Genomic DNA, 15,800 nt, shown 5'->3' with positions numbered 1-15,800 from the left:
TCCAATTGGACATTCTCTTTCATGGTCACAAACATTTCAGATTCACTCCTCTCTACTTCTAAAATCTACCAATAATAATCTCTTAATCAGATTATGCATCTATGTTCTCCTGCTTACAAGTCTTCTTTCATGAATCTTGTTCTGTGGTCACTTCAGATCTTAACAAAACTGTAAGGACCAGTTGATTTAAGAATTGTTTAGGTAACAAGATCAACTGCAACTAAGTACTATTAACAAGATTTTAAAATAAGCCATTATAACTACCTAAAACCAGAGTAATTTTGGCATAAGGAGCAGTTCTGCCTTGGCAGAAGTTAGTCAAGCAACTGTTTTTCTCCTGTCAAATTGATTGTTTTATTTTAGTTTAAGAGAAATTTGAACATGACCACTCATGTAAACTCCCCAAACCATGTAGCTGTTGAACTCTGTCCATAGCAAAACCAGAAGTCCCTTCCAGGGGTTGTTAGGATGCTCAGTCAGAAGAGTTCAACTGATCAATGCCACCTCCCCATGAAGCATTTTGCTATATATAATCTGAATAAAAAACACTGATCTGTAGCCAGCATCTCCCTTGGAAGTCTTTTTACATATGATTTTTTAGGAAGCTGAAGAGGCATAGTTACTCAGAGATGAAAACATTAAGCTCCCAAAGTTGCTGTTGGGAAGGCTGCACTTTAAAACACTTAACAGCTCCAGGCTAGAAAGGGAATGGGAGTCTGGAGATAAGAATACTGACAAGTATGCTGTGCCATCTGTATTTACATGGGCAGGTTAAGAATAATCAAATTCTGATCCATTCTACTATGTCTGCTTATTCGTTATTTCTGAAAACAAACAAACAAAAAAAAAACAAAGCCCTCAGAGTAAACACTTCAAGAACAGTCCCAAACAACCAAGTGTTGACACTGAGTGGTGGGAAACTACTTCTCATTATATGCAATTGCCAAACAGCAAACCAAAGATGAAGACTCAAAAAACAGGAGAGTGAATGCTGAAAGCAGTGCTATCTTACTAATAACTTTTTAAAGTTATTTCTGAAAAGACTGAAAAGTCAAATGATGGGGCAAAAAACAGCATAAAATTCTAATAGCAACTCAGACTGGCTGTTCTAAAAACAAGCATGGACATACTCACCAGAAAGCACTTGAGATAATGGCCACTCATTGGGAATAAACTGACAGACCTACAGACCATGGATTTACAAGTCATGGCCAGGGCTGCTCACACAGTCATAGCATTATCCAACTGGGAACTGAAGGGAGGGAAAGCCACACACACTCCTGCACTTTGCAAATACTCTCCCCACCACCAAATTACTTTTTAGAGACATATTGGAAGAGGCATCACTGACTGACAACAGGTTTTGCTCAAACAGATGAAACATTTTCTACATTGATCCATCCTCTCAGTTTCTCTGCTCTTCTCCACTACATCCAATTAAAAAAACTCTTGAGGCAACTCTGTGCAGTATAAAATCTAGCATAACCCATGCAAATTCCTGATCTTGTAACTGTGGAAGACACTGGAATCACATCAATGCCCAATGGCTTCAAATTGGGCAGTGCTGGCACATTAAACACTGCAGAAAGAATATTTTAATTTTATTATGCTACTTTAATAGTGAATCACTCTCAATCTATTCTTCTTCCACTGAATATTTTAAAATATCATTGTAAATCTGTACAAGGGGAAATTTGAACTCCTGTAGGTTTTTCTTCTAGACTTATACCCTGTAGCTTAACAATGCAATTGTCTTTCTAAACTATTACACTGTGCAGTGACATATAACTTGCATGAAAAAGACCCAGGCACAGAAATTAGGTATTTTGGAACAAGGTTTGCTCCCCCAGGATCAAGAGGAAATGAGCAAGCAACTACATTCCTTACAGGGGAAAAAAATTTTTAAAAATGAAAAAAACCCCAACAAAAATGAAGGAAACCCCACCTTCGAAAACAGTCCTATTTTAAGGAAAAAAAATGAACATGTTGCAAAAAGGCAGTTAGTCTGCAAAGCTAATGAATTTTTTTTCCCAAACATTTTCAAACTCTTCCCTACTTGTTCTCCTCTCCCTCTAATAACACAGGTTTTTGAGACACAACTAACTACCACTCCCCCAGCCAAACCTCCTCAGGTACATTTAAACTATACTGACAAAGAGCGGTAAAAAGAGAAAAAAGAAGCTAAAAATAGAAGCTGAATTCCACAGCAATTATTAAGGCTAGAAAGAGTTTTATCCTTCTATTGCCTCTATATCCCACTATATAACAGTGTATTTACCTATTAAGGTCCAGTCTCTTCACTGAAGAAATTAAAGAAAATATTAAAGAAATCCCTTCAATTAAGTTATGTAGACCTCATTAACAGAATTTCAATAATGAAGTCACGCAATCAACAGATTTCAAAACTTACCCAAAGGCAGAGAGGAACACACAATCATCATGCAAAATATTCGCTACTCTTTCAAAGGTTCTGTAATTATCAGAGTCCTTTTGCTCAAAGTATCCAATAATATTTCTTCTGCTACGCTGTAAATACAAAGGTTGAATTAGAACTTGCATCAAATTATCAAAAACTGTCATTATTCCCTGCAGATATTAAATACAGAAATGACATTCATTCAACAGTCAATAAATGCAGAAATTATTTCTTTTTTGCCTTTTCAATATTCAGAAGAATCCTTGTGAGTATTTTTTCAGTGAGGAATATTAGAACTAACTTGTTAAATACAGCATATGATTCTTTTCACATTATTAAAAGCAAAATAAATAACTTAGTGGAGTGAATGCAGCTCAAAGTGATTATATTGGACTAATCTGTAATACTACAAATGATCCAGTTTTTCACTCAGTTTTAAAAAAACCAAAGTACTGGACATTTCTGAATGAAAAAAAAAAAAGAAGTAAATATGTACTTCAAATACATAGTGTTCCACAGTTCAACATTGAAAAAAAAATACAGAGACGGAATAAAATTGAAACACTTACATCAAGAGAACTAATTTCTTCCAAATCCTGGACCTCCCGAACAGGGTTACTTTTCTGCTGCCTGATGTAATCTGCTATTGCTGTCACAGATCTCTGGCCCCTGTATTCTCTCTTCATCATCATGCCATTCCGAAAGAGTTTCAGAGTTGGGTACTTGCTTATCCTGTACCTCTGAGCTATATCCGCTAAAAAGAAATTAAGAAAATGAAACCAAAGCCCTACAAATACAGAAATACACTGAACATGGTGTCTTACACTTGTGTATGTCTGCCTCTGTGTGGAATCTTTCAACCAGTAGCTCTACATCTTTAAGCAACAAGAAGCTAAAAAAAAAAAACCACAACCAAAAACAAAACCACCCAAACCCTTCACACCTATGCTTCTCACATGTACTGACATTCATAAAGAAAAAAATTACCAACATCTGGGATAAGTAAAGATTCAACTTGGTCATGTATACTCAGTACACTTCTTACAAACAACTAGGAAGGCAAACTTAAGAGCATAGCACAAACATGAGCATCTTCAAAGCTTGCCAAATCTCAGTTAGTTAACACATGTGAGAAAATTTTAATAAAATAAACCATCCCTATTTTTCTTTAAACTTGCTATGATTTTCATCTCAATTGCAATGCTGGAAATATAACTGTCTTGTCTATAATTTTAGAAAATGTAAACCCTGAGCAAAGTATTTCTTGAAGCCTTTGAAGGCCAGAAGGCTGCTGTTACAGTTCTGATATGTTCAGGTTTTGAACAAACACAAAATTCCAGGTTTCTAAATTAATGCAAACACCTCTCTGATCAACCAGTATCATCATTCCCTTCAAGACAGATCTTCACTCACATCTACACATGCAGACCAGTCTCCTTCTACATCTGGATGACACAGAGCTTCACACAACTAAGTAACATGTACTGGCATTCATCATTCCAGTCAACCACACCCACCACACTTCCCCTTCTTTCCTATCTCAAGTAAAGACAGAGATGGTGAATTTAGAGATGGAGACAGAGAAGTTTCATTCAGTCAACAGAGAAGAAGGCATTGCAAGTGTGGGCTGCATGTATGTCCTTACTTTTCATGGACTCCTTACAAGTCACAGGGTACACTTCAGGTGACCTGGATTAGCCCAGAGCAGGAAGACAACCAAACGGGGTCCATCAGCACATGTGGCATAGCACTGAATGATGTGAAAATGAATCCTTTCTGACAAAATGTCCCTTCTCAGTTACATGTTTACCACAAAGCAGATTTGCTTTCTATCTACTTGCTTTTTTTTCAAAGAGAATGGAGAAGTCTGAATTCCGTGCGGCCTGGAAGAACTCTCAGTGAAACTATTAGTAATTGCAACTGCTGCTGGAACAATACTAATCCTACTTGCAGCTTTAGCTACTGAAAACAGCCTTTGTATCAGTTGCACAGTTTAGATGGGTCTGAGAACTGAAAACAAAATGCGTATAAGAAAGGAATAAGAACAAGGTCTGCTTCAAAAAAATGTTCTCTAACATCTCCCAAGGAAACGTCAAAGATTCACCAGCTTAGACAAGTTCCTAGAAAGCTTTGCATCACTATAATCACAGAATTCAGCCTATCAGTTTTGACTAAGACAAAGGCTTTGACTTGTTTCCTAAATATCCCAGAAGTACATTTCATAATGCACTAATTACAGTTAAAATTAAGGTAAAACATTTTATGTCCTCAGTGAAGAGTACTTTTATTTCAAATTAATACAAATTTCTCAAGGGAGGATGCCAATATATTCAACATTAATGAGCATTAGATTAATAATGTTTTCTTCCATTAAACTCTACCACTTTTTAGTTAAAGTACCTAAGAGCTGCCTGCAAGAAGGTAGCAAGTATAGCAGGGGAGGAATCACTTTATATTTGCTTGGTAGAAGACAAACAACATCTGCAAACCAGGCAATTGCTGCCCTCCTCCCCTGCTGATAGAAGGACCTTTGATCTGACAGTACATGATGTGATCCAGACTTGACCAGAGTCTGATAAGGGACAAGGAGCACTACATGTCAAGGTTTCACAGAAACACATTGAGATTACAGACTCTTCTTGTTACAGAACTGCACAGCAAGAGGACACCCAAACCCACACTACTTTGTGTCACAGCATGGACTTTTCCTTCAGGTTATTTCCACAGCTATAGGAGGATGCAAGGGTTGAAGAATGGACATTCAGGGGGGTCAAACCCTGCATCTCCAAGATGGAAATTGCAGTCCCCAGGGACGTGGATCTTCATCAAGGGCTGAAGTTGTGTAAAAAATTAATGATAATAAATGTCCACTGTCAAAGCTGAATTCAAACATTATTTCATAAGTCAGTACTTGCATGATCTTTACAAATTACATTGAGATTCCATGAATGCTCATATTTGAACTAGCACAGAGAAATGACAATCCTACACAAGTAAGTATTTGAAAACCATCTTTTTACAAAAATAAAATGCAAGTACATGAAAAATTGTTTGAATTAATTCAGAAGTCAAATAGAGTAAACCTTAAATGCTTCATTAAGCCCTGGCATTTGATACAGGTAGAGTTAGCATAAGCACTACAACTACAGAATTATATTCCTTTTAAAATTGGAAATACACAATGCAAATACATGGAATATTGTTTGAACTCATTCACGGATTGCATTAGTTATAGTAAATTCTAAATTAAATTTAAAAATATTTCCAGACATTCCCCCTGCCCATTTTCTGATGAAAAGAGGTATTTGAAACAGACAAGGGCAACCCTACTTAAAAACCAAGTTTCCCAGCTACAACTTTATGACTTTTTATTTTCTTCAGATATGAAGGTACCTAAAAGGAATAAACCTTGTGCTTATATTTTGCTGAATTAGTCATTAAATCACAAATCTAGTGTTTGTGCTACTAGAATGGTTTCACATTAGTTATGACAGGAAGCTATTGATGTACTTGATCATGTTCTTTTCTTCTACAAATAAGAAACTTTGAGCACAGCAATGACTGTTAGACTCAGGTGATTCCTCCTCCCCAGTTTGCACATTTACCTGTTGACATGCAACCATTTCTAAACTACCCAGACTTTTTCTACTATTCATGTTGCCAACTCCAACAGGAGTATTTTACAGTCACTCAGTTCTCTTCACAGATACCTAGTATTGATACTTCCCATGAGCAAAGCTCATTCTTACAACAGGGAAGAGAGAGCAGCTCTTGTTTTGAAAGAAACTTCTATGTGAAACCTGACATTTGCACTCATTTTCTAAGACAGTCTCCCATGTCACCTTCTGAGTAAGATCCTCTAAGAAAGCAGGTTTTATGAGCTATCATTTGTGATCCATATCTTTATCATATCTCTTGTACTGTCAGCCACTTCTCCATTGTCAGAGCATTGTGTGTTCCTTTATTCAAAGGAATGCCAAAGCCCATTTTTTTGGAGTGTGTCAGGCTTTTCTCATGGTGTGTACTCACATTGCCCAAGCTACAGCTTCAAGCAAGCACACAGCCAGCGACTGGTTTTCCAGAATGCTCCAGACTCCACCATTCTAGGTTAACACCACAACATGCTATCCAAAGTTCAGCTAGATAGATTTCAGATCACGTCACCAAGAATCTCAATTCCGTTGCCATCAAATTGAAATTTAATGTACAGTGAAGAATGTGTTGAAAAACTGCACCAAGATACACTATACTGAAGTAGTCTCCCACCCACAATGTACTTGAGAAGGTCCTTCCCACTGAAGGACCAGCAATATTTACAAGGGTCAGGTGTTAACTCAGTACACTGTTCTAATCTTTCAGGGCCCTTTTTCATACTATGACTAAATAAATATTTAGACTTTAAGTCTGCAGGAGTGACTCTCAAAAAACATGGCCACTAGGACTTGAACAATACTGATAGTTATCCTAAATGCCTACCTCATAATATAAGGCACCACCTGAAGAATTCACTTGCTGAACAGAGGACTACAACAGCCTGAAAAGTTATCTGAAAGAAAATCAAAATTTCAAAACTGAAACCCTGTAAAAACTTCTGAAAATACTTAGCATCCCTTTTTCTAGGGGAGAGGGGGGTGGTGTCTTTATGTTGTCTGAGGAAGAGCAAGCACAAACCCAAGCTACTGCATTTCCTAACTTTGGTGTTAAATGATGGTTGTAGGAGTTCCACAGCTACATACAGAGAGAGCCTGAATTTTCTGGATCTAACACTAATCTTTATTTTGTGTGTCAAATCATCTTAAGTCTTCCTTACCCTTCTGCAATAGCTTCCATCTCAACAGTAACAAATTCTTTCAGCTGTATACTTGAAGCTGGAACTACCAAATGAGTATTCTGCTTGCTCACTTGACATCAATCAACATCTTTTGAAGTCCCTCAAGGCTACCCACCAGGGTACACTACAGCTGACAAATGGAATCTGCCTTTGATAGGTACTTTTTTACTTTCATAATACACCATTAATTCTCCCCAGTTAAACTACTACTCTTGTGACACTTGCAAGAAATCATAAGCCCTGGGAATACTCATAGAAGCAGAATTAGAAAGGAACTTGGGAAACCATCTAAACTAGGCATCCTACTCCAATGACTGTGGTACTGGTGATGTGGATAATGGACCAAACAGGTAGAAGAAAAGCAATCAATATTCTGTATCAAACTCAGGTAACAGCAAATTTAAATCACCTTCTGCTGCAAAGGAGCATTCACAACAGCCATGCCTGCTCTGAGCAGGGCCTCATCAGTAGGCATCCCACAACCTTCTCTGACAGACTAATAAAACAGCTCTCCTGAGGAGTGCCATCAACAACCTCTCCAAATCACTTACACTTTTTATTTTATCCAAAGATAACTCTCTCAGACTGATTTTTTTCCAAGCAAAGTGACAAGAATGCAATGAAATCCTCATGCTTATTTAGAGTTTCATATATAGCTCCTTCATGAACTTCCAAATCTGTTATCATTGAGTTCTTTTGCTTACCAAAGGCACAGTACCAACCCAATCTCATGACTGCAGACTAACATTAGCAACATGAGCACACACTGCAGGAACAGCCAGACCCAGAGAGAGCAGCAGCTCACAACAGCGAGGGAAAATACCATTCCCAAACACATTCTGAAAGGAAGAACAACAGTTCCCTAAACAGTCTGTCCAGCAAAGCACCTCCTTACATACCATCAGTGAGAAGGTGATTTATGTTTGGAGGCACAAAGATCTGTTCTAAATAGCTACTATTTTTTATTTAACTCAGAAACCAAAAGAAATCATGGTGCAGTAGATTCAAATCCCCAAAATATATACTTCAATTTACAAGAATTCTGTACCACAGCTCCTAATGGTGAATTCAGAGAAACTGTCCAAAATATACTCTCTTCCAGAGAAACATGAGTTCTAGATTGCAATATTCACTCACAGAAAACAGAAGCATAGGAAATCTATTGTACCAAGTGAGTTTCCAACACTGCTGCTTAACACAAATGATTTAGAAAAACCCTGAACCACAAGCAAGTAAAAAAAACCACCCAAAAAAACCCCAAACCAAAAACCACAAATGACTAAAAAAAAACCTTTCTAATAATGTCTATGCATAAGATTTTCTGTAATTTTATATGGAAGATCACTTTTACTAGGTATTATACTTAGATGAAAGGTCTTAAATATTTAAGATAGGTGAATTACTAAACTGAACATACCAAAACCATCAACGATTTTAACAAGACACAATGTAGCAGAACTCAGACATTTCTGAGTTATAAAAGTATGTGGTCTTGGAAAAACAAAGAGTACCTGCTTTAACTATCTGCTTCAGATGTACCTCTAGTGTATGTTCCACAGCAGCTTAAACACAGCCTGGTGAGTTAACTTACACATTTCAGGTATAATTATATTCCACAATACTATAAACTGGTATAAAATGTAACACATACAAAGGCTGAAAATAGTGTTAATATGTATATTTCTTATTTTTTCACATAAGGGACTATCACTTTCCAGAAAAACATCTTTATATTGGCTGTAAGAGCAGACAGAATGATGGTTTTGTCGTTAGCCATCAAACATTTGGCAGTGCATCAATAATTCTCTTTAATTTGCTTTACCCTCAGAAGCTGGTGTGAGCTGTTGGGCCCTGCAGTGTGCTTCAATAATAGTGCATTAAATAGAAAGTAGCTATGCCTGAGTGACCATTCTGAAAGCTGTTTTTGAGTGGCCAGAAATCAGCTACCTGGATTCCCTACAGAGTCTTGGCCTCAAAAAGAAACAGATCATTTGTAATGCAAATAATCCACCATCTCTAGAGCATCATTTAATAGTGAATTACTAGTGGTATGAAATCTGCAGGCATACCAAACACCAAAATACTGACATAAACCTTCCTGTGTTGCTAAAATATGTAAACACGTACAAAAATATAAAACTTGAGTAAAAAAACCCCAAACCACTAACAATCTTGACTCCAGAATTCAGCAAAATACTGCAGGAGGCCCAACCTTGATAATACAGTAACATCCACTCTCTTAATAAAAAGCTGCTATTGCACACATTAAAATCCAAGTTAAAATACCTAAAACTTTAGGACATACCCAGTAACTGTGTGCAATGAAATGTACGATTGCTTACAACCCAGCAAATTAAAACCAGAAACTAAGAATGACATATACAACTTTGTTATTTTAATGCAAAAAGGCAATATAAATTGCCTGTCATTAAAGGGTTTTATTTTTAATTCTCACATTTTACACCTTCTGCAGCAGCAGTCATGCTCATCTACTTAAATTTAAATGAAGGACAAAAATAGTAAATACAGAGCACTAATGGTATTCCAGAAATAAAAAGAAAGACCAAAACTCCTGGCTGCCTCCTACTATTCTAGCCCACTACATGTACTGCCAGGAGAAGGACAACAACCTCTTCTATAGCATCTCCTCATCTTAGATCTCTGTAACAAGCTCCAATTACCTTAAATCAAAGAGCATACCAGAAGATTAAGCAACAAACTTTTAAAGTGTTTCAAACATTGGGTGGGAGGCAGAAAAAATGTTTTCTTAACTATGTAGCTGCTCACACCAGAATATCTCATAACTAAACACTGGGTATCCAGAAGCTCAGACTCTCAGTTATTCATGCAACTAAAGCTACAGCAACCAAAGAAAGGACTCCAGCAGTTAATTTAAACCTTAACAATAAAACTCAACAACACAAGCTGATTTTACTAGAGTCTTTAGTAAAATCTTTCTATAAAGTTTTGTTGTCATTATCTTTCTATAAAATTTTGTTGTCATCTGAAAAGATGAGCCAATTTCCAGAGATTCTTGTTCCTACAAATTAACCATTTTGTAAAGCCCAGATAGTATAATCAGTATTGATTACACTGAATTGCTGTTCTTAATGCTCTTTGGGAATCACAAGCCATTGTAAAGAAATTATTCCTAGAAATGCTGTTCTCCAAGAAGTGTAAAACAACACAGTGGATCCGCTAGTATAATAAAAATCCTGGTGCTATCTATTTGCCTTTCAGTGTGCAGCAGATGTTCCTCACATTTTACTTATTAAGGGATTTAAAAGGAATTTTAGGGATTAGTACTAGCATAAAATAAGATTTTGCATATCATTTTCCTGTATGTCTAGGCATGGGGAAAACCCAACCCAAACAGGGAACTGTTTGCTGGCATGTGGAACAACAGCAAAACAAAGCTCTGATCCCAGCCTGGCTGTGTGAAAGGAAACTTACAGCTCCCACCACGACTCTGAGGTGGAAGGAAGACCTGAGCAGAACATATTCTTCATGCTGCCCATGGCAGATTACCCCTTTCTCTTCTTGGTTGTGAAGATCTGCACTTTTGTTGCACTAGTGCTTCTCTGACACCTCAATGAGCCAATTCAATTCACAATCCCAGCTCTTTTTTCCTCATTAAATGAGGTGGGCTGAACTGATTTAAAAAAAAGGATGTTTACAGATGTAATGAGAAAGAAACATTGGAAATTGCCCTGACAAATCTGGAAGAGGAGGTTTGCTGATGTAATAAAAGCAACCTTGGGATAAATGATGGGACAGGTACAGCTACACTTTACACAGCTATTTAGCATATTTTTCAATTCAATTAGTAACTTAGTTGCAGGACAGCACAAAAAAACCTAAATCAGGATTTACTTACAGTGCTGATCACAGTCTACTCTAGCAAACACCACTTGATTCTTATCTGGATATTCTTCTTTGATTACGTTAGAAGCTTCCTCAAAAATAGGATGCAGCATTTGGCTGAAGCGGCACCTGTGAATAGAACAGAAAATCATAACTTCAAAATATCACTTTAAAATATTTTAATCAGTGACTACTGGTATATTTTAATCTTTGAAGGAAAAAGAAAAGAAAGAAAAGCTATTGGAAAAATCACATCTACCTGTAATCATCCTAGTTACTGACTGGATAAAAATTGGTTCAAAAGTAACTTGCATAATGTGGGTGCAGAGAAACAAAGTAATTCTGAAAGAATATGTAGTTCAAGACATGCTTCCCTGCTTTATCTCCCTATGAAACATCATTAATCAATTATAAGCCTTTAAGAAATATATTCTATTCAGAAAGTACATTGTTCATTTTTTTCTATCTGAATTATCCCTGGGAAAGTAATTTTAAAAATGTAGTAGAAGAAGTTCCTCAGATTGTTGAAATTCAAATATTCACCAACACGTTCAAGAAATATCACAGGTAATTTTCTACAGGTCAACAATACAAGTTTTAAGTATTATGTATTGTATTAGTGTTCAAGTTCAGCAGAATTTAAGCAGAGTGCTTTTACAGCAGTAAGAACAAGGAGAACCCTACAGGTCCCTTCTTCCAGTAATGTCACATTTTGAAGCAAATTCTCTCCTTTTGCCCACAAAAAGGCTGTAGGATGGTAAAGGTGCTTTGGTGGCTTCAGGGAGTTTAGGGTAACAACAGTGCACAAGCCCATTACTAATATGTCAATAAAATAATTTTATATTCTGTCATTCAGGAGGAGACAGACAGACCAGCAACAAACCAGCCTGCATTGAAACCCCCCTTAAACTGAACCGTGACAGCCTGGGGATGCAGCTATGTCTGCAACAGCTAACATGTAAGTGAAGAGCAAGCCTTGGTCTCAAAATTCAGAGAAAGCTTAAGTCCACCTTCTGAAAAAACCTGACTCTGGGCAGCACAGCTACATGCTACACATTTATAGCATGTATGTGTTACAATGTATATGTTACTATGGCTTCTTGTCCCTCAGTCTTCTCCACCCTTATTGCAGAGAACTTCCATGAGAAAACTGATCTGTTCTCATTCAAGAGTCAGGTTACACCACAGACTGGCAGTGTGCTCCACTGAGAGGTTATCACTGAATGCCTAAAAGTAATGTTCATAATTAAGGTTGTAATATTTCAAAACTATACCCTACTGTAATGTGAACCAAGCAAGCATACACAGAAGGAGCAGCAATCGGGACATAAACCCAGAGAAAAACTGGTTGGAAAGCAACATACTACTGTATTTTCAATTAGAAAACTATAGCCAAACATGACAGCTTTCAAAAGACAGAAGTTTAAACATAGAAAAAAAACCAACTTGAATAACTTACCAATCAGCATAAAAATTAACTAAAGCAACATCTGCATTGTCTGAGAAGAAAGAAAAAGAAAAAGCCCAATGTCACATTGTGAGGCAAACTTCTCAGTTCTTTTATCTGAGATTATAAAAATATGTGCAAAAAAGACTATAAAAGCAAGTATTTCTAGATTACTCAGCACAGAGCTCAGTCTGATTGCTAGAAAACTGCTAGGGTAAATCTTATCTAAAATATAATCTATGACAAATGGGAAAGAGATGAAAGAGGTCTTCAGTCAAGTGTTCTATTGACTTTATTGATATATAAGACAAAAAATGTAAATACTTCAGGTATTAAGACACACAAGAAGTAATTAAGTGACACATGCAGTAAAAATTAATTCTGGATTTAAAATTAAGGCACTCACATCCAGAAATTGCACTCTAGTATCTCTTAAGCATTAGCTGTATTAATCATAAGCATTAAAAACCACCTAAAAGCTGAAATCTCAACTATTTGGGTTAGAAAACTAATCAAGAGGCAGCCTGCCTGTGCAACTTGCTCTGGGGTCTGTCCTTACCTGTCTTACTTAACCTGGACACTAAGGCAAAAGGTAGCAAAAAAATCTTAAGTCCCCCAAAAAAGAAAAATGCTAAGGGACACTAAAAAAAACCCCACTACTACAGGGATACATATGATGAGATAGTGAAATAAGGTTCCTATACCTTCCTTTTCACATACAAAGAAAAAAAAAAATTAAAAAAATATAAAAAAAGGATATATCTCCTGTCCAAAAATAAAGTATGATCTTTACAAAATATAATAACCAATCATGCTTTAAATCGATTTTTAGTAGTAATACTGGCCTAGACATTGAAAAAAAAGAAATTTTTTGAATGAAAATGAAACATACCCAAATTACAGAATATCAGCCACAGCTTTATAAAACAGAAATGCTGACAAAGCAGAAAATTTACAAAGTTACAGAGCAGTTACATATGAAGATTAGGATGCTGCAAGCCTGGAAAAGACAGCATGCTGGTAAAGATGACTCTTGAGAAGGCTGGGGAACACTACAGTTTTGATTAAAAGTATGGTATTAAGACTTTCATTATCAGCAAGGGATGCAAGTACTGAACAGGTAAATAACAAGCACTGAAAAGTTTGGGGCTACCTCCAAAGCATAAAGGATTTATTGAAAGTAATTAGATGAATTTTAAAAGCACTTATACTTGGCATGTATTCCCTTTTATGAATTACATTCTATAAAATGATTTTGTATTTTCCACTGTACAAAGGTATTTACTAACAGATGTCGTACCACAAAGCAATCCTGTAACATAAGGCAGATTCTAGTCCAGATCTTAATAAAGACTTTTCCCCCTGGATATATTTGAAAAATGTACTAACTTCTTCCTGCAAAAACAACCAGTTACAGGCAAGTTGCATACTTCTCTGAGGAGAAGATTTCAGACAAGAAAAACATGACTGTTAAATGTACAGATTTCCATTCTATGAGCCACCAGAATCAGGACAGTGCTTAACCTGAGCAAAGGCATAGCCAAACAAGCAAGATACTTAAGGCCCATCACCATGGGTTTCAGCTGCTGCTATTTTTCAGGGCGAAACTTCTAAAATGCCCTCTGGTCATGTTTTGGTTATGTAATCAAGCATTCCTTTCTGCAAACAAGACACCAGTTATTGTTTTTAAGACACTTCAAATTCTTATTGCAATACATTAGTTCAGACAGCTAATTTTGACCACAGGCATTCAGTATTTCTAAGCTGATTGCAATTCATATATTCAAAGCAAGGGTATGAATATTCATTTAATATCACTGCAATATTCACACAGATAAGAAACTGCAGACATACAAAGAAAAAAATTATTTGAAGTACTCACTTAAAATGTCATCTATATTTCCACTATCTAGACTTGTTATTTCACTCCTCGCTGGATTAAAAAGCCAAGACACCTAAAAAGAGAAAGCAAACTAGTAAGGTATGTTTCAGCAGTAAAGAAATAACTTATGTGTGACTTTTAAGTGTTGCAGTTCAAAAGCTGGAGAAGAACAGTAAAAGAACTGCAATTCAGTCAATCCATTTCAGATGACAGCAGTACTACAATTATACAAATAAACTAAAGATGTAACATACTTTCACATTTAAAGTAAAACTGGCTCTTTTAGTGATTCTCTATTATGTAGGCAGAAATGTTACAGGTAGATTTTGCACCTTTAAGAATAACTTATATTCATAACTTCACTCTGAAGAAAGAAATGAAATCCCATTTCAGCAACCTCACACAGCCTAGCAGTGTGTGGGCACAGAGATTTTACCCAGAGACAAGAAATTCCTTCTGTCACTTACAGGACTTGCCTGGCTAAAAAAATTAAGTAAAGCCTCAATTGCCTGAATTTTTATTGCTGTTTCAGGAAACAATTTCAGTTTTTCTAACTCAATTAGCTACAGTCTTATCTCCTTCTGTATCTCCGCTTGACACTGCTTCAGTCCCAGCATGCAATAGGCATATCAGACTATAAAAACCAAAACACCACATCAGCCAAATCATTCAATTACAAAGCAACATTTGTATTACTCTTCATGTAAATCCCATAGCAACACACAATTTTATGGGTGGGCACTCTCATGTTCAGTGCAACTGGCCCAGATATTTTTTTCTCAAACTGCAGTGGAATAGGAGGTGAGTTCTATCCCAGGGGAAAGAGGTATCAGTGAATTACAATTTATTTCTGCTTTGAGAGAGACAAGCACACAAGTTTTTGAGTAGGATAATATAGATTGTGGTCTGGGACATGAATGCTTCCATCCTGAGCAAGCCAGTCAGAAAGTCATCATTTCTCTAAGCACAGTCAGGGCTTGGACTGGATGCCTTCATGTTTTCAACTGATGTATGGTTCCTCAGCTGACACAGACAACAGGAAAGGAAAGGGAAGATTTCCGTAAGAGAACTGTCAGGAATGCACAGGTCAAGGAGTTGGGCAAAGACCAGAGATTCACAGAGACACCTCGCACTGCAATGCGGCAGCACACAACACACATGCTGCTGATGTTCCAGAGACTTATTTACCCCTCGAGGTGCAAAGAAAATGTGCTTATGGCTCAAGAGGCACCAAGGGAAAAACACAGCTAAAAGCATAAAGACCATCCACATAAACCCACATAGAACAGCTGTATGTATCACCAGGAACCAATGATGAAAGGTTCTCTGCATTTTTTGGAAGAGCCTGAGACCGATCCTG

General features: G+C 36.7%; 1 protein-coding gene across 2 annotated transcripts in view; it reads right to left on the bottom strand.

Annotated features, from left to right (window-relative positions):
* Window positions 1–15,800, bottom strand: part of ERP44 (endoplasmic reticulum protein 44) — a 45,256-nt gene that overhangs the window by 11,517 nt on the left and 17,939 nt on the right. For both annotated transcript variants that reach the window (XM_085052372.1, XM_085052373.1), the window contains exons 2-6: window positions 14,441–14,513; window positions 12,571–12,610; window positions 11,125–11,240; window positions 2,986–3,170; window positions 2,411–2,526 (exon numbers count right to left, since the gene is read on the bottom strand). In XM_085052372.1, coding sequence (XP_084908498.1) covers window positions 2,411–2,526; window positions 2,986–3,170; window positions 11,125–11,240; window positions 12,571–12,610; window positions 14,441–14,513 — 530 coding nt within the window. The remainder of the gene's footprint in view (window positions 1–2,410; window positions 2,527–2,985; window positions 3,171–11,124; window positions 11,241–12,570; window positions 12,611–14,440; window positions 14,514–15,800) is intronic.

This window comes from Lichenostomus cassidix, chromosome 2 (assembly GCF_008360975.1).
Source record: "Lichenostomus cassidix isolate B80296 chromosome 2, HeHo_3.0, whole genome shotgun sequence".
NCBI classification, from domain to species: Eukaryota; Metazoa; Chordata; class Aves; order Passeriformes; family Meliphagidae; genus Lichenostomus; species Lichenostomus cassidix.
Note: the sequence above shows the minus strand (reverse complement) of the source record. Positions and strands in the feature narration are given on the sequence as shown.